This window comes from Primulina tabacum, chromosome 1, assembly GCF_025594145.1.
Source record: "Primulina tabacum isolate GXHZ01 chromosome 1, ASM2559414v2, whole genome shotgun sequence".
Lineage (NCBI taxonomy): Eukaryota > Viridiplantae > Streptophyta > Magnoliopsida > Lamiales > Gesneriaceae > Primulina > Primulina tabacum.
In genome coordinates this window covers 14,358,412-14,381,245 of record NC_134550.1, presented here as the reverse complement: position 1 = coordinate 14,381,245, position 22,834 = coordinate 14,358,412, and the positions used below count along the sequence as shown (strand labels likewise).

Here is a 22,834-nt window from a genome sequence, read left to right as displayed (position 1 = left end):
GCACTCATGGAAGTGATGATTGTGATTTGGTTTGTGATTTATGTAGAAAACCAGTAACCAGAATTCTAATAATCGGGTAAATGGAGTAATGCCTCATCGAACTGGAAGCAAGCCACACAGATATATCTTTTAGAGAGGCAAGGATAATAACCCCCTGATATTGCAAAAATTTTCTATGAAACTCGACATAAAAATGGAAAGCTTGTTGAGCCAAAAGCGCAAGAAAAATATGTAAATATCATTACTTAATCTTTTAACATAAATTTGTTGTTTATCATTTATTTAAATGACATGAGTGATGGACCTTTGTAGGATGAGATTGTGAAGACTGTTCAATCTAATGCATCACTCTCACATATCGAGGTTGTTGAAAAGTGTTTTGGACCACAGTGCCATAGTCATGTCTTTGGTTTTGGAGGTGGAATGAAAAGAAAACATTTTAAATATTCACAAGCTGCTTATATAAAAGATCTTGCGGCTAAGCTCCATGAGAAGGCAGAAGAAAATAATAACCTTAAGACGCATGGATGGAATTGAAAGTAGGTTATCCAAAATCGAGAATGAAAACCAAGCAACTTTAGAAGCACCTACAATGTCTGGTGAAGGTGTGTTGCGCTACCTTGAATTTTTACTACAAATATTTTACTTCAGGTTTATACATTATTCTGCATTTATTCCTTTTTGAGAGTTTGCTAGTTGTGTGTATTAGGCGTCTCCCCATGATATAATGCCCCTTTAACTTGGCATACATTTCTAGTAAATTACCCAAAATCAAGGTGAGCTAATAATGAAGCAGATTGTTACGGACAAGTGGACTTGTAAGATCAAAGGTCATGGATTTATTAGTTTCTCCCCATGATATAATGCCCTTTTGTGTATCTCCCTGTTTTCTTGTAGACATTTTGATCCATTTTAGTGAATCCAACTTTTTATGAGACAACATCGCTTTGTCTTTTATGTGGGTTTTTAGTTGAGGATTGTTGTGCTGAAGAGTTGGAATCAAAGGATCATTTAAGCAACTCGAAATTGTGTTTGTGGCTTCTAAAAATTTTCTCAATAAAAAATTGTTCACTTGTTTAACATCAATATTCGAGGCTTCATGTGTTTGGTCTATCTGCATAATTTTCTGGCATTCGCTTTTTGTATGAGATTAATACCTTTGATAAGAGGTTTTTTTTTCTGTGGAATTTGCGATTTTGTGTTGACATGTATATAGAATTTATTTTTTAATTATTTAAAAATTCACTTCACATGTATTTGACATAATATATCATTGTTGTGAGAGCCCATTTGTTTTAAGAAGCTCGGCCCAGTTTGATTAAGTGAGTTTTTTTTTAAAAAAAATAAATAATAATAATAAAAAAAAGGATAAGCTCTTTCTCTCTCCCCGTCTTCCTCTCCAGCACCGAAAGCTCCATCTTTCTTTGTTTTTTGTCAATTTCGAAGCTTTGACCTTCGATTCTAGCCGCTCCGGTCGCCGAAAAATTAAATGAAATACATTTTCGGATAGCTCTCGTCGTAAGCTACGCATTGGTACCCATATTGAAGTGTTTCTCGGCATTTTTTGAAAACCCATCGCCCCTTTCTCCGCTGAATCGTCACCGTACGTCGCCGGAGTTCGGAAATTGATTGAGGGCTTTTGTTCTCTGGGTCATAGGCTTCGTTTTGGTATATATATTGAGGTATAAACTATGATTCCAGAAATTGTTTAAGGGTTTTTCCATTTTTGGTTAAATTTGATATTAATATTGATATTGATTATATTTTTGGATGTAGGTATAAACTTTGAGTTGATTCGAGGTATTGAACAAATTTTAGAATATTTAACAAGGGATTTTTGAATTAGTGAGATGAATAAATCGAGTATCAGCTAGTTCGATGCTTTGCGACGAATGAAAATTGAAATGATTTATTTTAGGCATTTTAGTCGAATATTGAAATTTTAGGAATTTAAAATGCCTAAATAGTTGAAATTGGTTTTTTAGTGAATTTAAATAGTTCTGGAATTTTATATGATGATAAGACCATTTAAATTAATATTCAGGTGATTTGTCTGAGTTGGCATTTCCAGGACTTTCTTGAGGATTTAAGATATTTTGTTGTGAATTAAAGTCAGTTGAGGTACACATGAACTATTTTATTATGACGTCTATAACGATGTGGAATGAAGTTAAGTAATTTGTAATGAGTTGTGGCGTGCTTTATGCGCTTCTGTGACATGATTGCATTCATGCATTTATTTGAGTTGATACTATTAGTGCATATCATTTCGAGCCTTGACTCCTTTGATTGCTATTGATATTGATATTGATCTATCGAGTTGTTGCGTCATCGATGGAGCGGGTGGGTAGGATTAGCACTCCTGATGACTTGCATGAGGGCTGAGCGGGTAGCTCCCGTGCCCTCAATGCTACGTGCATGGATGAGTGGCGACTTGATATTGCGTTGCTACGTTCCTAGCACGGGTGGCCACTGTTCTTGTTGCTGATCCGTTTCATTTGGACTCCGCTTGGGTATCCGTTATCAGTTGTTACCTTTCACGCATTGCATTACATTTCATTGCATCCCATTTTACTTGATTTTATTTCATGTCAGTTATATTTGTCGTAATATTACTGGTTCGTCGTACTGAGGCCCGACCCCTCGTTTCTTTTTATGTTGTGGTTGTTTTTGATACCATAGCAGGTTATCCAGGAGGATTTGACGCGTCTGGTGGAGCGTCAGGTAGTGGTGTCCAGTCGTCGAGTCATGGTTGAGAGTTCCCAGATATATATATATATATGTATATATATATATATATATATATATGGAGTCATACATTTACCGGGGAGATGCCCCGTGTAGCTGTACTGTTATTTTTACGAATTGATAGTTGTGTGATCGAGACTTGCCGGCTTTGCATGTGTTTAGTCATGGCCAGTGCGGCTATAGGTTGTGAATTGATGTTGTGACTTTATTTCGAGTATATAAATACTATTTGTAATGTTTTGATTTTTTTGGGGACGTCCTATTTACGAATAGGTCATGCCGAAATTTCTGTAGGCCCAATATGGAAAATTTTAACCGCTTTCGCTGTTTACATTAATAAATCCTGGTTGTTTGGTCATTAAATATTAATCAGGAGCACGAGCCCCCACAATTGTTTTCAGGATATTTTGTTTACAAATTTCGACATCAAGAAAATTTTCACTCTTATTTTATATTTGGATTACATCTTTATTTTATTTTATTTTTTCTATTTTTGTTTTACAGATGATACGCTGCCTTAATCTAATTTCATGCTTCAAAGAAGAATTCAAGCATTGATTAGGAAATTAGTAAATGATATTTTGAAGCAACTACTAAGTGATCATCATTTATGGTCCTCAAATATTTTTGTACTCCAAGGAGTAGATATTAGGAAATACTTCAAGTATCCATCAAAATGGAACTCATGTTTTGGAACAAATTGTAATTCTGTATATTTTGAATATATGTATAGATATGGATGCAGTTGTTTATATAAAATATTTTGTTCAAAAAAATTACCTGTTCTAGATTTCATATTTTTTTTATTAATATTATCTTTTAATATAATGACAAATTCATATAAAATAATTATTATAAATTTCATCACAATTAAAAAAAATTTTAACGAGGGTAATTAATGATTTAATGAGAGGTAATTTCATAGTTAAATCGATTTTTAGTGAGGGGCTAATAACTAATAATTATAGTAAATTTCATCAATAAAATAACATATAGTGAGGGCTAAATTATGATATAATGAGGAGATGTGTTGTCATTAAAATATTATTTAATGAGAGGCAAATGGTAATATAATGAAGAAAAATTCGGTCATTTATATTCATTTTAATGACAGTATAATCTCATCATTAAATATGTTATAACAATAATGGCGGCATCTCTTTACCGTCATTAATTACTTTTACCCAGGAGGGCAGTAATTAAGGTATATGATGGGAAATTTTCCGTCATTAAAATTTATTTATGACAGGTTTTGGACATTTAATGACGATATTTCCCGTCACTATAGATCAATTTTCTTGTAGTGATTAAAATATTTTATTAATTTAACAATTTTTCATGCATGCGGTTCAGGTGGACTGATTTCAGACGTTACAAATAGATATGGGTATTAGGTTTCCCTTCCACCGTATTATCCAAAAAAATGTACTGACATTTTTGTTTTTTCCCATCCAATTAATCCCAAACTCCCACTCTACTTTCCTCTCCCTGGGAGTTTTTTTTAGCTACTTTAGAATTCTTATTAGCTTAACTCTTCTTCTTAAATTTTTACATATTACAAGAGTTTCCTCAGGCCGTTTCTATATGAACACCCGAAAAGAGCACTAGTTTCTAGGAGGAGTCTCAATCTCTCATAAAGGATGGTCGAACAAGTTTTTCTTTGTTCATTCTCCTAAGCCCTGAGTCTGCAAAATGGACTAGGCTGAGAAGGTGATTGCTCAGCCATCTTGTGATCTTGATTTGAATCCAGTCCTTCCCAGTTGGAGTACATCTTATGGACCAACAAGTTGTTGACATCTTCGTTAAGTCATTACCAGACGCTAAATTTTCTTAATTTTCTAATATTCTTGGTTTAATTGTTTAAATTAGTGCATAAATTTAGGAGGAACAAAAGTCGAGCATATAAAACAATATATCAAACTGCTACACAACTCCGAGCGCTCTAGATGGAGTTTTTAAAAGTTTGATTTTATCATATGCTATGACCGTTTCTCTCTGGAACATATTAATCTTATTGAACGGTCCGATATTAAATAATATGAATTATTTTAAATCCTAATTATTGCGTAATAAGTTTCTACTAGTCGGATTTTGTAACCCAGATATATGAATCGACATTTTTTGACTTTTAAAAATTTCAAGATTCACCAGTGACATACAAACACATGGACTGTCATATATATAAAATCGAATCATATACATGTTCAATGTTAAATGCATTTAACTCTTTAATTCCGATTTTTCTACACTCTATGCATTTTATTGTATCTGTATTTCTTGTGTTGTAGCACTCTAAGCGTTTCACATAGCCATTTATTCAAATAATCTGAAAATGACAAGCTGCTCCAACAACACCCTCGCCATCAACTTTTTTCGTCTTCTATGTTTAACTATTTGTACTTTGGTTTGTTATGTTATAAGAATCGAGTTTTAGTATTTCTATTTTTTTTGGTCAATTTTGGTAATTTATTTTACAATGTTATTCGTACTTCCTCTTCATAGAAGTTCTTGTTTGGATGCATCGACAATTTCTTACCAATACGAATCACTTCATATCTGAAACACACACATTTGTGTTATAATCTCAATTATATACATTTGTGTGTGTCAAAAAATATAGCATTTCATACTCAAAAATTATATTTACGTATTTAATTTGATTTAATTAATACTTAATATAATGTGTTGAGACTTCAATAAATCTATTTTTTTAGTACTACGTTTACACGTTTTTTCTTAAAAAGCGAACCACCTTCCCGCCTCGCCACGCGGCTCGCTATCCATAGGGAGCAACCAGAAAGGATGTTTTGCTTGAAAGAGCAGTGGGATCTCTCTCTCTCTTCCGCACTTTCACTTATCAAATATCAAGGCATCTCACTGTGTTATTCAAGCCCCCTTTTCTTTGTAAGTAGGAATTACGATTGGGGAATTCCGTTCGATTCCAAGCATTTTTTTTAAAAAACTTTTGGGAGCCCATTTGATTAGTTTAGTCGAAACTTGATCGATGATCTTGTTTTAAAAAAAATTGGTATACCATCGATTAGGAACGTGATGATTTTGTCACATTCGGCTGTTTGGAGCAACTACTGCCCCTCTGTTCGCTCCAACCATATGATGGGGTATGATTAGCTAACCATTCTTATGGACTTCAGTTTTGCTTTTGCCACCTATCTGTTTATGTATGTAGTGCATACCATGTGGTTTTAAACTTTGGTGGGCTTCTTTTGTGGGAGTTTTACTTGCAGATCAAATTCAGGTGATCGAGCGTCATATGCTTCCAGGTGTATGCCTATGTCTTCTTGGAATGTAAGCTCCATTGCTACCTTTTTTTTTTTTTTTTATCATAGTATAATGGCAATAGTTTTCGCTAAAGAAGTATCATTATTTGCTTTAAATAGATGGCTCAGGCAAGGCGGGAATTGGGTGTAAGGAGCCAAAGGAATGTTTTAGTTTATGCAAGTCCAGCAGGAGAAAGAATGGACGTTGTTGTTGAGGAGGTTTGTCTATAGGATGCTCGCACTTGCATCCTTGCAATTTTAATAGCATAATTGTTTCTGATTTTCAACAGTTACTGTTTGAAGAAATGCGGTGATGAAGGAGGATACAGTGATATATGTCATTTTAGTTCACGTATTGTATCATGTGTAGACTACATGTTTAGTGATCATATTTCAGTTTACTGTTGGCATGGCATGTTGGAATATATACCCTTTCTATTAGAGTATTTGATGTTATTTTCTTTGAATTGGAATTAATTTACTTGTATGGTAGTTTTATCTCTGGCTGATATTTGGATGCGATATTTTTTGTATATCTGAAAGCATATGACCTATTTCTTTTGTGGCGATGTGGCGACACGAAATCAATTGTTCGTTATGTTTACTTGTATCTACTACATTTATTACCATTGTAGCCTAGTTCTTTTGTCCGTTACTTCCTTCAAAGTTTCAGTGAGTGTCTTTTGATCAACAAATGTGATTGGCCATGATTACCTAGTATGTTTGGCAGTAGAAATTTTTTTATTTGAAAATATATTTGCATAATTGAATCTCTAAGACTTCATTTTCATGATTATGATAAACAAGTGTTTTTCTATATTGTATCAGGCTCTTGTTTGTGAATAAATACTTTTCCTCTTCTTGTTTCTCTACTCTAGGAAGAATCATCCCAGTTAGAGGTGCCATCGCTTAAAGTTTTTCCAGGTCAGGCACGACCCCTAGGAGTGTCAGAGGTTGAAAGTGGAATCAATTTTGCTATTTTCTCCCAAAATGCTACAGCTGTTACACTTTGCTTGTTTCCTGAAAAGAGGTTTGAATGGATTTCTTCTCATACCAGGAACTTTCTGTTTTTCCATGTTCTATGTTTGTTTGTTTTTTTTTTTTGGGAAGAAACTAGATATCATTAATAATTAATCGTTTTACAACACTAGCAGATGAGTAATCCGCAAGAATAAAAAGGACAATGCATATAATTCTTAGGCTACAAAATTCATGCCCATACATATTTCCGATCCCTAATCAAATCAGAAATAGACAGATGTTGTAGCTCTTTAATATTAATAGTCCAACTCTCAACCCTAAACTTGATTGTGTCCCAGAGCTCCTCTGTCGTCTCTGTTTCTTCTTGAAATATTCTTTTATTCCTCTCCAACCAAATAGACCAGAGAGTACAGTGAACAACAACGTGCCAGAAGTTCAAGAATTTTCTGCTCTGTACGCCTCTCGGTTCCATGACGATGATATCAGCCGCCTTCCTTGGTAATACCCACTGAAAGCCCAATTCACGAAAAACTTTTATCCAAATTTCCTTTGAGAAAGAGCAATGCACCAACAAATGATCCTGACTTTCTTCTTGCTTCTTACATAAGGTGCACCAATGCGGACATAACATACATAGCCTAAAAAAGTTCAAAATGGCAAAATGTTATGGTGTCAGTTATATACTTGGGATGTATTTGACAGATTTTGAAACCAGCGGAGGGTTTTTTTGCTGTATCTTAAATTTCAAAGATGAGAAATATATGGACGTTACTTTCTTCTTTCATTCAGCCCGTTTCTCACAAGCTATATCTCTCACACTCTACTTACTATCACTCCCTATCACAAACACTTTAGTACGTATGTAGACAATCCATTGTAATAATCCATATATTTTTATTTCATATTGTATACTTGAAGAGATCTTTATGAAGAATCTAATACTTCAATTGTACTTCAATAGCCGAAGTTCTGTTCGATAAACTACAATACATTCACGAGTGCATCCCTGTCTCAAACTTTAATGCGATTTAACGTCGTTGGTTTTCTGATATATCAGTAATGTTGATGTACATGTTCATTTCATGTACTATCTCTGTTAGTGTCGGTTCATATCTCGATTCTATGTAATTATGTTTTAAACACATATGTTTTTCTGTAAAAAACTAAGTGGCCAACATTGTTCATGACAGAGGAGATCCATCTCTAAAATGTGGCTTTCATTTGAAAACCTTTTATATGTGTGCAGAGAAAAACAGAACATAGATGATCAAGGGATGATTACAATATCATTGGACCCACTGGTCAATAAAACTGGAGACATATGGCACATCTGTGTTGAGGTAGTTTATTTATTAATATAGTCTCTGTTTCCGTGACCTTGTTAAACTGTATTTTTCAACGAGTAAATTTATGTATTGACTTCAGATATATCGGATAATTTTATTTCTGTAAATGAGGAATGAATCAATCAAAGTGGGAAAGGAACCGATATCGATTTCATGCCGGACAAGCCAAATAAAATCGAGCTAAAATGATTGAAATCATAAAAGACTGTGTATCAAGCACGTAGGGTTCATTCCAAGTTAATACTGTCATCCCAATGTTATCGAGTCTATACTTATATTTTCTCATAAGTCCCTTTCAGGTATTCAGCTTAATCTCATCTTCAACTGCAAGTACTTCAACCTTTTCCTTGATTGCTTATTTCTAAATCAATAAAAATCTGAATAGAATTTTTGAAGATCATGGTTCAATATATAAGGTTGATTAACATTAATGGTTGCTTAATAATGCTTTTAATTCATTCATACTTACCAGTGCAATGCAATGGTAACTTAACAAACTTTTTTACTAGTTAAATACGTCTATGAACAAAAAGAAAGTAATTCTGATCTTGTTATTCATCACAAATTATCCTAGAATATGTACAATGACAGTGAACAAAAGAAGTGGGAAAAAATCCTCTAAAAGGAAAGAAGTTAAATCATAGTACAAATTTTTTTGACAATTCCCAAATATTTTCTAAATATATATATCATACTTCCTGATAGTCCCCTTCAAGCTGGTGAGTGGGATGCCTTTCATTCCAAGCTTACTTTATAATCTTTGACAAACCACATTAGGCTATCCTATGGCTAGAAACTGCTACTTGATCACTTGTAGACAAATTTAGAACAAAATAAGCCGCTATCAAGCTTCTCCATTGTCAAGTGTCTATCAGCCTCGACTTCTTTTGTCCTATCAAGTTGTATAGGGTTGTAGGCAAATTACCACTATAAGCTTTATTGACACTTTCCATTTCATTTTCAACTTCCAAGTTGATCACAGCCACAACAGATTTCCCAACCTAAACTCTGCTACAACACTTGCTTGAGCTATCACAGTTTGCTTTTTACTCCCCCATGCTACCAGATTTTGCATGAGATAAATGCATATTCAAAATTGAATCTCTTATCAATAACAAATATTGCAAGTCTACATTCTTTGTGTTGATCTCTAAAGATAAATTCTCTCATGCATCTTCTTATCATATATTTAAATATTGCATATACCACTTTTGAAGTTTGTGAAAAGTAGCAAATAAATCCAACTGTTTTCTTATATTTAATCATTAAAAATATAAGATAAATACGAACTCAATGGTGTAAAATGTAAGATAAATACAAGGGTGTATTTCCATTTATAAAAGGCTCACATATTTCTCCTGAATAAAGATACAAGTGTTTGGAAGTTGTGATATCTAAAACCTTAGCGAGAGTAAATCGATTTAAGATCTAAACATAATTAAGAACTCACCTTCTTTTTTTAATTAATCTTCATTTCGTGGTTAGTATTGTTTGTGTCAAGTTAATACTTGGATGGTAAATTGTTTGCGAATAAGATCAAGTCAAGTTAATACCTTGATGGTATATTATTCTTTTTTATTTATTAGGATTTGCCGCGTCACGATATCCTCTATGGCTACCGAGTTGATGGTCCCCATGATTGGCATAAAGGGCATCGTTTTGATATCGAAAATATTTTAATTGATCCATATGCGAAGCTCATTGAAGGACGCAGGGTATTTGGTGATACCAACAATAAGATGTCTACATTCTTCGGAACTTATGATTTTGACAGCTTGCCATTTGACTGGGGGGAAGACTACAAGGCTCCTGGCATACCTGAGGTAATCAATATGAACAAAGTGAATGGTGCTCTCCCTATTTGTTTTGTTGGAGATATTAATTGGTTTTCATAATTGGAGGACGTCGGTTCTTCTTGTAGTCGCTTGGTATATCTGCAGAAAAGTATCGAGCAAGATAGGGAAGAGAAAACCCTAGATTTCTTATTATTTTCTGATATAATTTTAGTACTAAGTGTCAATTACATAGGAAAAAGAAGCAGAAAATAAATCCGAATGAGTCAGAAAATCACATCTTATTTTACCATTTTTAATTCTATATAATCAAAATCTAATCTAATCACTTGTTTAAAATATTAAATCACATTTATCGACAATATCCATTTGAGTTAAGGCTGGGCAGGAGGTTAAAGTATCTAAAATGTCTTTTTTTCCTTGGTATAATATGCTTTACAATAGATTTCACATTGCACATTTTTGGGTTGAGGTTTGGTGTGGGTGGGTTGGTTCCATGGGATTAGTTAAATAAACAACATTATGGACAGTCTGATTTTACTTTACGAAGTTGTCACTGTGAAAGTTGTGAAATTCTTATTTGTAGGATATTTCTTAATCTTCTGTTCTAAACAAATGGGAATTGTTATTGTCCAGTTAAACTATTGCACAAAGAGCTCTTTTTGTATTTTATGATACTGATTGGTTGTATTCATCCAGAGTCCTCAACCTTCCATTACTGGTATTGCCTAATTGGGGTGATGTTTCTGGTATGTTAATTCAAAATAGCTACACCCCCATTCATGTCACCAGATTGTCTTGAACCTATCATTAGCGATGGTGCCTGTTGGGTTCTACTGTGCTAGTTTTGGTGTGTTTGTTCACGATAAATTGCAACCTCAGTGTGTCACTTGATTGCCTTGAATCTGCCATAACTGGTGGTGCAGCTTGGTGTGTCAGTTTTGATGTGTTATTCATAATAAATGCCATCTATGTCCGTCCTTTGATGGCATCACATTAGTAAATATTTTTAGTTTGTCTCTGAAGTTTGCATTAGTACTTTGTATATTTTTCACATATTTGACTGCAGGACATTGCCCACTGGTTTTGCAGAAGGATCTTGTTATATATGAAATGAATGTCCGTGCTTTTACAGCTGATAAATCTAGTGGGCTGGATCCAAGTATTTGTGGAAGCTACCTTGGTGTGATTGAGAAGGTATTATTAACATGCAATTATAAACGATATTTCAACATTTAATTTTGTACATGATACGAACATTTTATAGGTCGTATTTTTGGTGTGTTTGCTTTATCCTTTTAAAGAGTCAATGCTATTGCAGTACCCTTTTGTTTGCATTGTCAAGACATACTATTGCTTTGAATGAGCATCATTTTTCTTTCCAGGGTCAATCCTACATTTGTGTCTCCATCCCAGATCAGTTTCAACTTGCACTGATATTTTCGTTATCATTGTAGTGTTCATAGTGAGACTTGCTACTAAATAATAATCATCGCAGCAAAATAAGGACAGAAAATCCTTTCAGACGTTAGGAAAGCAAAATAAATCGAGATTGATATCCCTCCGATCATTATAAGTAGCATACCTCTATCAGCTATGAAGAGGCAAGCCTAGGGTCAATACCATTCTTAATAGTATCACAAAAGAGCTAGGGAGTTTTCACCTCTACTGTTTGGTTGCGATGTAATGGAAATAAATAATTGGCAGTCTGGGACATGCTGTTGTTTAGCTTTGCTAGCATAGTTTTAGTGCATCAAGGATTAAGATTTAATTTGTTTGGCCTGTCAGAGAGAGAAAATATTGAAACATTGAAAGGGGCAGTGAATATGGCAGTGACGAGGTTCCCTGGTTGGGTTTATGACTGGATGAAGCCTCATTGAGCAATACTAAAAAGAATCGATGAAAAATATTGTTTTTTTTTCCTCCCTTTTTTTCATTAATTAGAAGCATATGACTTTTTACTCTCTCTCATAGGATGATGCAGATTGACTTTCAAATGGTCGGCACTAGTTTCTAAGTTAAATGGTCATGGACTTTTTAAAATGTCTTTCGTTTTTTAGATACTTGTTCTGTGAAAAACTGAAACTAGGCATTTTTATCGAACATGTTTATATTTGTCATATACTGTGCTGGTTTCCAAAATTTGCAAATGCGTAATTTCATTTCCTGCAAGATACCCCACCTTGTGGAGCTGGGAATCAATGCAGTTGAGTTGTTACCTGTCTTTGAGTTTGATGAAATGGAGTTCCAAAGGCGCCCTAATCCAAGAGATCACTTGGTATGCTTAACTGAGGTCTTCTGTTTTTTTCACTTCTGAAAATATTTGTCTTGGGCTTCATTGAGTTTGTTTTTAGTGTCACTGCAGTAATTCTTTATTGATCACAAGTCTGTTTTTTGAACTATGTTACATTATTTAAACATAAATACAAGTTGCCTTTTACTTTGAAATTGCTTTCTGATGAATCCTTGTTGAATGTTTTCAAATTGGATTCTAAAAAAGATCAATACTTGGGGTTATTCAACTATAAATTTCTTTGCTCCTATGAGTCGGTATGTGAGTAATGGTGGAGGACCCCTTAATGCTTCTCGAGAATTTAAAGAAATGGTTAAGGCGTTTCACAATGTTGGAATCGAGGTATTCTTCTTCCATTTTATGACTTTTCAATTTGAAAATCTATTTCATGCTCGTAAAGCCTCTGTGCTGCTTGTCCTACCTATCATTTTGAAATCTTTAACATGGCATATGGTGCTCTTGCTTTTTCAGGTGATTTTAGACGTTGTATATAATCACACAAATGAGGCTGATGATGAGTATCCGTATACCACTTCATTTCGTGGTATTGACAACAAGGTGATTAAGCTGCTCTTTTTAATGACTATTTCCTTCCCTTTTTTGTTGAATGGCCCCTAATTTGGAATTTTTTTTGGATTGTTGTGACATTCTGGAGAACTGCCGATTCTCTGCCCATGCAATCCCCATTTACATTTTAAATGAGTTTCTTGCAAAAATGTTGAAGCTTTAAATAGATTTGTCGAATACTTTCATATGCCGTTAGTTTGTTCATGGTATAAGAGATATGTATTGAGCTGAATACATGGGCACTGGACGTGAATTGATCGCCTCATGAGAATTATGACACTTTAAGTTTTTAACTGCTGAGAAGACGTAAGGCACTCGTATTCAGTAGTAAATATTCACAATTTATAGAGCATTAAAATATTTTCTCACTGGTGTTACGGTAACTTGGGAAGAAAATCCTGATAGCCTTATGACGACCTGGCTAAATATTTACCAGGAATCTTTGAGTTTAGGATGTAGCTGTCTCCATGCAGTTTGAGCGTACTACTTCATTCAGCAAAATCTTGGAATAAATGTTGTCTCACTGGTGTTTTTTTTTTTGATCAGAAACTAAAATTCATTATGATAATTAAGTAGGAAGTTTACAAAGCTAGTGGATGAGCCATCCACGAAATACCTCAACTACCTAAATCCAGTGTTCGTTCAACAAAAGATATAACACCAGTCCCTAACTAAATTCGAAATTAAAAAATTCCGAAACATTGGTACGTTAATCGTCCATGTCGCTACCCTGAATCTGATCTTCTCCCATACTTCATCGGTCGAGTCTTCTTTGTCATTGAATATTCTGTTATTACGCTCCAGCCAAATCGACCAAAAGACACAGTGGACTATTATGCACCAGAAATCTTTAAGCCCCTTTCCAGTGAGAGATCCATGCTCCAAAATAAACATGTCTCTTGAAGTTGCCGGAAATATCCACTCGAATCCCAAATGTTGCATTACCTTTGTCCAAATACTCGTCGTGAAAGCACAGTGAAGCAAAATATGATCCTGATTTTCCTCGTTGTTCTTGCACAAGTAGCACCGTTGGGGGTTTAAAAAATGCTCCGGCCTTCTTCTCTGTAAGTTGTCACAAGTTTGCAATTTTCCCAAAGCCACTATCCAGGAGAATACCTTCACTTTTTGTGGGATAGTTACTTTCCAGATGTTGTAAAAGTAAGGGAATATAGGATTAGTATTACTCGGAAAGAATGATGAGTAGAAAGAACTGACAGAGAAAATACCAGACGAATCCCCAAACCAAACCCTGACATCCCCCGAACCCACACTCAGTGATACTGACTCTAATACCCCTATAAGAGAAGTGTATTCTACCAACTCGATTTCATTAAACCCTCTTCTGAAGCGCACATCCCACGAAATGACTGAATTACCTTGACTACTCGAGACCGAGAAGAAGTGAGAAATAGGTTTGTTGTTGGTGGATGAGAGTAGGTAAATGTGTGGAAAAATAAATTGGAACGACAATAAACCCGCCCACTTATCCTCCCAAAACCTAATGAGATTCCCCCCCTTAAGCACCGTACCAATCAAGAGTTGACAAGTCGAATAGGATCGAGAAATAAACTTCCAAGGACTTCTGAAAGTCGAGTTCCTTGCCACCCTTACGTCCCAGCCATTTTCATGAAATCCATAAATGCTACCCACAACTTTTTTCCAAAGAGAGTCTTTTTCTACCGCGCATCTCCACCACCATTTCCCTAACAGTGCCTTATTTCTCAGACGAATACTCCCCAATCCTAAGCCACCCCTGTCTATCGGTTTACACACCTGGTTCCAATTAACGACGTGGTAATGCGTTTCCCCATCAGCTCCATCCCATAGGAAGTTCCTCATCAATGCTTCCAATTGTTTTGCCACTGTGTTTGGGACCTTGAAAATGGACATATAGTAAGTGGGCAGTGCACTGAGGACTGATTTGATCAAAGTCAATCGACCTCCTCTAGATAAGAAAGCCTTTTTCCAACTTGCCAATTTAGTTGACATCTTGGAAACCATCGGTGCCCAGAACTCCAATTTTGTCGGATTTCCACCCAACGGTACCCCGAGGTATTTGATTGGCCACTGTTCTTTCTTGCATCCAATTGCAGCCGCTAAACCGTCAACCTCATCATCCATACGATTCAGCCCCAACACAACTTTTATCGAAATTGATTTTAAGTCCGGATTTAGTGCAAAAAAGTTTAAGCAGTTCGACTACCACCAGCATATGTCTATCAGATTGGACTAGGAACAGGGTATCGTCTGCGAACTGAATGTGTGAAACTTCCATTTTATCTCTCCCAACCACAAGTCCCCTCACGTCATTTGCCGCCCTTGCCATGTCAACCAATCTCCCCAGCCCATCAATCACTAAATTAAACAGAAACGGTGATAATGGATCACCTTGTCTAAGACCCCTTTCCCCCTTAAACTTCCCCCTCGGTCTTCCATTGATGAAAATTAAGTACGAAACGTTACTAACACAGCCCTTAATCCACTTCCTCCACTTGACCCCAAACCCCTTTTTCCGAAGTACGTAATCTAAAAAATCTCCAATCTACATTACCATAAGCCTTTTCCAAATCTATTTTCAATATCCAACCTTTTTTCTTTTTCCTTCTGTACTCCTCCACACCTTCGTTGGCAATAAGACAACAATCATTTATCTATCTACCTTGAATGAATGCACATTGATTTTCCGCTACTGTTTTGCTCATCACCTTTTTCAATCTATTCGTCAAGACTTTAGCCAAAATTTAGTACAAGCTTGTAATTAGGCTGATTGGTCTAAAGTCTTTTACTTTCGTGGCTTCTTGTTTTTTTGGGATAAGACAAATGTAAGTCTCGTTCGTAATTCCATTAACAATACCATCGTCGAAAAATTCAGCAAACACTTTCATAAGATCATCTTTTATCGTATCCCAATTATTTTGATAAAAGGCTAAAGTAAAGCCATCAGGCCCCGGATCTTTGGAACCATCACAATCCATCACCGCACCTCTGATCTCCTCCTTCGAGAATGGCAACTCCAACTGATCTGCCTCCGACGTAGTCAATGGCATCCACTCCAACCCATCTAAACCTGAACCGTCCCCTTCCGATTTTTTGTACAAATTTTCAAGGAAACTGATGATTGCATTTTGAATCTGTACATCATCAGAAAGCAGAGACCCATCTTCCAGTTCAATCTTATCTATCATAGCCCTGCTTCTTCTGTTTTTCAAGATCGAATGGAAAAATTTTGAATTTTGGTCCCCATCTTTCAGCCATTTAACTTTGGCTTTCTGACTCTCCATTTGTTGCTTTCGAATGGTCATAGTTTCCAGCTCACATCTTGCCTCCCGTCGCTGCTCATTAAGGGAGTCTGTCCAATTTCCTTCCACCTCACTCGCATCTAACTGATTCACTTTGTTTCGCAGCTCTGAAATTTTTACATTTAAATCACCAAAGACCTCGAAATTCCATGTTGAAACTTCTTTTTTAATGTACCTCGAAATTCCATGTTGAAACTTCTTTTTTAATGTTTTTTAGTTTATTCATGAATTTGTATCCTTCCCATCCCTGAGTATTTCCACTTTGCCACCACGTTGCAAGAGACTCTTTAAACTTCTTGTGCGTCAACCAAACATTCTCGAATCTGAAGGGAGTTGGTCCCCATTTTAATTTCGTGGTGTCCAAGATGATCGGGTAATGATCCGATGTAATTCTTGGGAGCACCGTCTGTCTAAATGAGGGGTATAATTACTTCCATCCCTCGGAGATGAGGAACCTGTCCAGTCTGCAACAAATCGGGTTGGCCCTGAAGTTAGACCATGTGAACTTAGCATTTAACAAAGGCGGATCGTGGAGGCCCAACTCCTCTATCAGATTATCGAAGCATTGCATACTTGTAGTGTAGGAGGTACTGTTCAACTTTTGGCTCAAATTTCTCACAACGTTAAAATCTCCTCCAACACACCAGTTGTCCCCACAAATGGAGTACAACCCCGCTAATTCATCCCAAAACAACTCTCTATTCCTTGAGTTACATGAGCCGTAAGTGGCAGAGAACCACCAAAAAATTCCATCTTTCCACTGTATTTGTATTGAAACCGAAAATTTCCCAATTAGGTTGTCACTCACGCAGACCGCTCGTGGATCCCACATCACTAGAATGCCTCATGATCTTCCTTCCGCTGGTAAACAAACCCAATCAACGAATCTGGATTTCCATAAACTTGCAACGAAGCGACGATCAACTGCAATTTTCTTAATCTCTAACACCACAACAATGTCGGGGTTTTCCTTGCGGATAATTGAACGAACTAGTTCCCTCTTTCTCGTCGACCCTCCTTCCCTAATATTCCAAGAAAATATCTTCATAAACAACGTTTTGATCCCTTAGAGGTCGAACCTTTCTCATAATTGATTCCAAACTTCAATCTTTCAAGCTCTCTGATTAGCTTACCCGTTGACTTGCCCAATTCGATATATGTGGTATCATTATGGCCCCTTTCCTGAATATTCCTGTTTTCATTGTAGTGTACCTCCCTTTCATTCCCTAAGTAGGTGTATCCCTCGGTCCCAGACTTGTCAAAAACTCTTGATAGCCCCCCTCCTAAGAACCCACTAGACAGCCCCAACGCATTGAAAGACGCAGGGAATAAAGAATGTAGTGTGAAGGATTGATTAAGACTCGATGATTGAAAACAGGAAAGTACCTTGCCCACTAAAGGTTTATTGTTATCGAGGATAGTAGCTTGTTTGGGAGGCGTGATTACTTCCTTTTCTTTGAACAGCCCCTGGATGTCCACTTCGATTGCTTCATTATTACTCAAAGTTTCCGTTTGAGAAGATAGGTGGCTGTCTGACTCCGTAGAGTCGTATCCATCATCCAGAAAATCGTCTTCTGGATCCTCGAGGTGAAAGTCATCGACATCATCCTGATCAAACTTCCCTGACTTGTTTAAATCTTCTCTGTTCAGCTCTTCTGTCTTCTTCCTATCGCTGGCATCATTAAAGTCCATAACCTCTTTAGTAGCTTTGTTAGATATTATGATGCAACTCTGTCCTATGTCTAGAATTTTCGGATTCAGGCCGTGTTCGCTCCTGGTTAAATCCCTGACCTCATTTTCTCTGTCAGTTAGTGAATGAACGGGAGATTTTCTGAACTCCTCAATCTGTTTAGGTGAAATTCGTTGGAGTATTTTTTCCACCTTCCTTTCCATCGTTTGGGCAGCTGGCAATCTGTTGACAGAATTGACTTTATCCTCTCTGGACGTGGGATTAAAACCTTGCAAATCTTCACTCATAACCCTGAGGCATTTTGAGGACACCCCTTTGTCTTCAATGTTCCCGCATAATTTAGAGTTTCCCCATCCTGCCACTGTCCTCTTTCCGTTGACCAAAACTTGGGCATAAGTCTGTTTATCATATATCTCGTAGGCCTTAAGATCGAAGGTGTCAATGCTAATTGAGAGTTCCAGATTTTCCCCGTTCAATAGAATCAGCATTCTATTGTTGATAAAGCCTTCTTTTGTACCTTTAACCTTTATCTTGGCTGCCCCTAAGTAACTGAAAAGGCTTGTATCTTTACTAATCTCCACTAGACCCCCGCATTGATCCCCGATCGCTTTGAAGTTTTCTTGCGACCATAAATTCCACGGTAGCCCGAAAATCTTGATCCAACTGTTGCAGCACTTGAGGACCGATACCACTGAATTGATATTTGGCCTCCACTCCTCAAAAGCTAAAACCACTCCACCGTCAAAGAATCCTCTTTTCTATGTAGTACGTCGATTCCTTCGGACAAGCAGGCCACCACACCACTTTATTAGCTTGAAACGGTTGTAAATCGACCCTCCTCTTGACGTCTTGTCCTAGTAACTTTTCAGCTTGCTCCCACGAAATGTTAACCCTTTCTTAGTGACAATAAGGGCTTCGTTCCACTTCCTCTCTGGTATCGTCCTGTTGCTGGCCTCCTTTACCTTGATCGAACCTTGACGGTAAGCCCAGTCTGCACTCTGAACAGGCTGCTGGATGCGAGGATTTCTGATTGAGGTTTTATCACATTCAACAACTGTAAGATTCCTCCTCTGAGAGTGCCTTGACAAAAGATTGATGAGGATATCTGATATCCTTATCCATCCTTGAGAATTATACCCGCTCAGAACGATGATAATCTGTTTCTTTCCCATAGTATTAAATCTTGAAATCTCTATGAATCGGCCTCTTCTATTGGCGAATCTATGTGCGATGAGAGTCACATTTCTGCCCCTAAGTCGGTTAAAATCCAAGCTTGAATGTGGATTAAGAATGAGTTTTTTGAGTAATGAGCTTAACCAACTGGCCTCTTCTCGATCTCAATCCAGAACGTAACTCGCATTCCTAGTTCTTTCAGACCACCTCAACAAAGTTCCTCCCTTAACCAACTTTAGTGAAAACAACTTGAACTCAATCTTGACAACTTCCTCTCTGCCCATCGACATAGCTGCAGGAGACAGGCTGAAAATGCGAAAATGACACAAATCCAGAGATACAAGTTTTGTAGCGACTATCGAACTGAATTCGCCTGGGTAATAGAAAAGAATAGAGACGAACGTTGCTCCAAAGGACTAGACCAAACGTTAGAGCGAGAGGAGGCTTGGGAAGAAATCGGGTAAAAAACAAACACCGTAGCGAGAAACCCTAGAAATCGGCGACCGGCGACCGGCGCCGGAACCGAAGGCCAGAGGCGCACGAGGGAGTTAAATATTGGGAAGCATTACTGTAGATGGAGGAAGATCGGGGAAGGAGAAAACGGGAGGGTAGAAAGCATTTTTCAAAAAATTCTAAGTCTCTGTTGTCTCACTGGTGTTGGGATAACTTGGGCAAGAAAATCCTGATAGCCTTATGACGACCTGGCTAATAAATATTTACCAGGAATCTTTGAGTTTAGGAGGTGGCAGTCTCCATGCAGTTTGGGTGTACTACCTCATTCAGCAAAGTCTTTGCTCTTAACTTCCAACAATTTATATAAAGTAGCTTTCTTTTGCCATCCCCAGACTGATTACTCGAGCCACTATGTGCTTTGCCAGGAATTTAAGACTTGAAAAATTTGCAAACAATTTTGCTTTTAAGCAAGCTATGGTAGATCACAATCTGTTTATAGGAGAAACGTAGATTATTAGTCTACTTATTGTTTATGTTGGCGAAACCATTATCATAGGAAATAACTCCAGTGAGATGGAGAAGCTTTGGAACTATTTGTCTAAAGAATTTGAACGGAGGACTTGGAACATGGAAGCTCTAAAATATTTCTCAGGCATTGAAGTGTCAGTCTAAGAGCAGACTCTCTCTCTCTCTCTCGACAAGAGTATGCATAAGATCTCTTGTTTGAATCAGAGAACTTAACTTGTCAACCTGCAATTCTCCACTGGGATGAATAATAATTTTACCATATCTTGATCAGATTCCGACAAACATAGAGTGATATTAATCTATGTAATTCACACTAAATCAACTTATCTGGACAATCCGTGTTGTGAGTCTAGTCACGTGCAATCCAATTTACATCTTCTCGAGCCAAAGGTGTATTGTTCTCTAGATGTGGTCATCTGGATATTTCTGGTTGTGCATTCTCTGATGATTTTTAGAAGCAAGAAATGGAATATAGTTTTATTGTTTGGGTCGAAAGCTGAATACCATGCTCTTCATCATGCGACTATGGAGCTTACCTGGTCCAATATTTCTAGGGAAAATTTTGGTCAAAGGACCACTGTGTGTTTTTTCAATACAGTGGGAGGGCTATTTTTTTTTTCCAAAAAAAACGCAGGGTTCTTTTTTAAAACTGCCCCTATTTTCTAAATGAACTTGGCTTTGGTTTATAAAAACCTGTGACGGTCATCTGTGATTACACAAGTTATTTAGATAGCTAATAATCCCGGGCCACACGGTTGGACAGAGCATTTTAAGCTTGACAGGAAGTACATTAAAAATAGCGTAGATTCTGGTAAGATAATGGTTCTTCACATTAAGAGTGCGGATCATGTAGTTAACATGATGACTCATGTTATTCCCGGTGACCATTCTATGTAACGCTATCCAAGTTGGACATGTATGATATCTCTGCACCAATTTTAGGGGGAGAGTCGGTACACACGGCTGGGATGATATTTTTATTATTATATTTCCTTTTTATATAGGTTTCGATGTATTAGAATTATGATATTAGTTACATAATTGATTCTGAAGTGTATATTTGACTTTATTGGAATAGGTTGTGTATACTTTGTATAAATACATCTTGTGATACATGAAAATGATCAGACCAATTCGTTAATCCGTTCCTGTAGGCACTTCTTTGTATGCATTAACTATAAATAAAGAGAAACACATTCCAACTGTAATGAAAAATATTTGTACTGTTATACAACAATGCATTATTTCACACAGAAACAAAAGTTTATGTAATCTAAGACCTGCATGTTACAGTGAGAAATGGATGTTCGAATTTGACCTTGTGTTTGAAATTGATTTTGTTTAATATTGTGTACCTCAATAGAAAATTCTTTACAGCAGGCGTGTTATGTTTCAAAAGTAGAATAATTGCTGCTAAACTACTTATTACATGTTGTTGTAAGAGAATCTTACTAATGTAAATATTTACAGAACTGAAATATTTGTTACAGAGCAACTTTAGACCTGCTTTAATAAATATATGCATTTGTAGTATAGTTACTTATAAAAATCTTAAATACATGTTACTTGGCGTTTATTCAAGCAATTTTGTTTACGTGACATTGTAAAAGTCAATTTAAGTGGCTAGATTTTTATTATAATGTGCCAAACTCAGTTTCCAGATACCGAAGATCATCTGTTTATAGTCTTTGAAGTTTATCTGGACTTTATTTTTCTAAGAATTGATCTGGAAATTTGTGTCTGTTTCCTTAAATTGTTATTGCATCTTACTCCTCTCTCACTTGCATGCTAAACCTTATGTAGGTTTATTACATGTTAGACTTGAACAATAAAGCTCAGCTGTTGAACTACTCCGGTTGTGGTAATCTCTAATCATTTTCTCTTTCATAGAAGTTCTATTTATTTGATTCTTTTGAAGTCAACTTTAAATAACTTTGTGTTCAAATTCAATGAACTTTTTTTTAAGGATGCTATCTGGTACTTGTATCATTTGTTATCTCACTCTTTGCTCTGTACGAGAGTGAACCGGTCAATGCACTGTGCATTTCATTGGGAACAATTTTAGTTGTAATCATAATGATATAGACCAGGTCCCAAATTTAACTTGAATGATCATTAACATTTATTTTTTCTCATCACTTTTGACAATTATTTTGGCAATAGATTTCTTCTTCGGACACATTTGACATGGTGCTAGAACCTTGTTCAGATATGTTTTTGCTGGTATTGACCCAAATTTGGATGCTCAAGTACCGGCAATTCATGACGATGCTAGAATTCATGATGATAGGTGATAGGTAGCAAGAAATCTCGTATAATTGAAATCTTGAACCGAATTAATTAATTAGTAAATTGCAGTTGCTTCCCAGTTTATAGGAAGTTGGTTGCTAGAGAAATCATATCACACAAACTATTTCTGGACAAAGGATTTTTGGTCTTTGATAGTGGTATTTTAAAGATCTTTGAAACAAATTTTCAGCTTGAAAAATAATTATATTTTGGTAAAAGGGGTTGTTCTCATTCCCTTATGTTTAACAAATTGTTGCACATTGGAGATGTTTTAGTTCCGTAACAATTTGCATTCTGCATCATGCAGCCAAGTATATTTCCCCAAGGACCCGAAGAGATCATAATTAGCAAATCAAAGACAAATTTATGTATAAAACATTAATCATCTCTTAGTTC

At 36.3% G+C, this 22,834-nt stretch overlaps 1 protein-coding gene and 1 long non-coding RNA gene across 6 annotated transcripts in view; both read left to right on the top strand.

The window, feature by feature from the left end:
• Window positions 1-1,380: 1,380 nt before the first annotated feature.
• On the top strand, window positions 1,381-2,983 carry LOC142518223 (uncharacterized). 3 transcript variants are annotated; one of them, XR_012813487.1, is made up of 4 exons: window positions 1,381-1,682; window positions 1,777-1,800; window positions 2,045-2,121; window positions 2,686-2,983. It is a non-coding gene; the product is annotated as an uncharacterized LOC142518223 (long non-coding RNA). The 3 variants fall into 3 exon arrangements; XR_012813488.1 differs by having other exon boundaries at window positions 2,683-2,983; XR_012813486.1 differs by having other exon boundaries at window positions 2,045-2,983.
• A 2,476-nt stretch (window positions 2,984-5,459) lies between these two features.
• The window catches only part of LOC142542137 (isoamylase 3, chloroplastic), a 53,185-nt gene continuing 35,810 nt past the window's right edge, over window positions 5,460-22,834 (top strand). The window contains exons 1-12 of one of the 3 annotated variants that reach the window (XM_075648627.1): window positions 5,460-5,652; window positions 5,793-5,867; window positions 5,994-6,054; window positions 6,156-6,245; window positions 6,905-7,056; window positions 8,254-8,347; window positions 9,940-10,176; window positions 11,239-11,343; window positions 12,320-12,424; window positions 12,647-12,781; window positions 12,911-12,997; window positions 21,953-22,010. In XM_075648627.1, coding sequence (XP_075504742.1) covers window positions 5,800-5,867; window positions 5,994-6,054; window positions 6,156-6,245; window positions 6,905-7,056; window positions 8,254-8,347; window positions 9,940-10,176; window positions 11,239-11,343; window positions 12,320-12,424; window positions 12,647-12,781; window positions 12,911-12,997; window positions 21,953-22,010 — 1,192 coding nt within the window. In that variant the 5' untranslated portion in view covers window positions 5,460-5,652; window positions 5,793-5,799. Of the gene's footprint in view, window positions 5,653-5,792; window positions 5,869-5,979; window positions 6,055-6,146; window positions 6,246-6,904; window positions 7,057-8,253; window positions 8,348-9,939; window positions 10,177-11,238; window positions 11,344-12,319; window positions 12,425-12,646; window positions 12,782-12,910; window positions 12,998-21,952; window positions 22,011-22,834 lie in introns of all 3 variants that reach the window. The other 2 variants (XM_075648616.1, XM_075648607.1) reach the window with 2 other exon arrangements.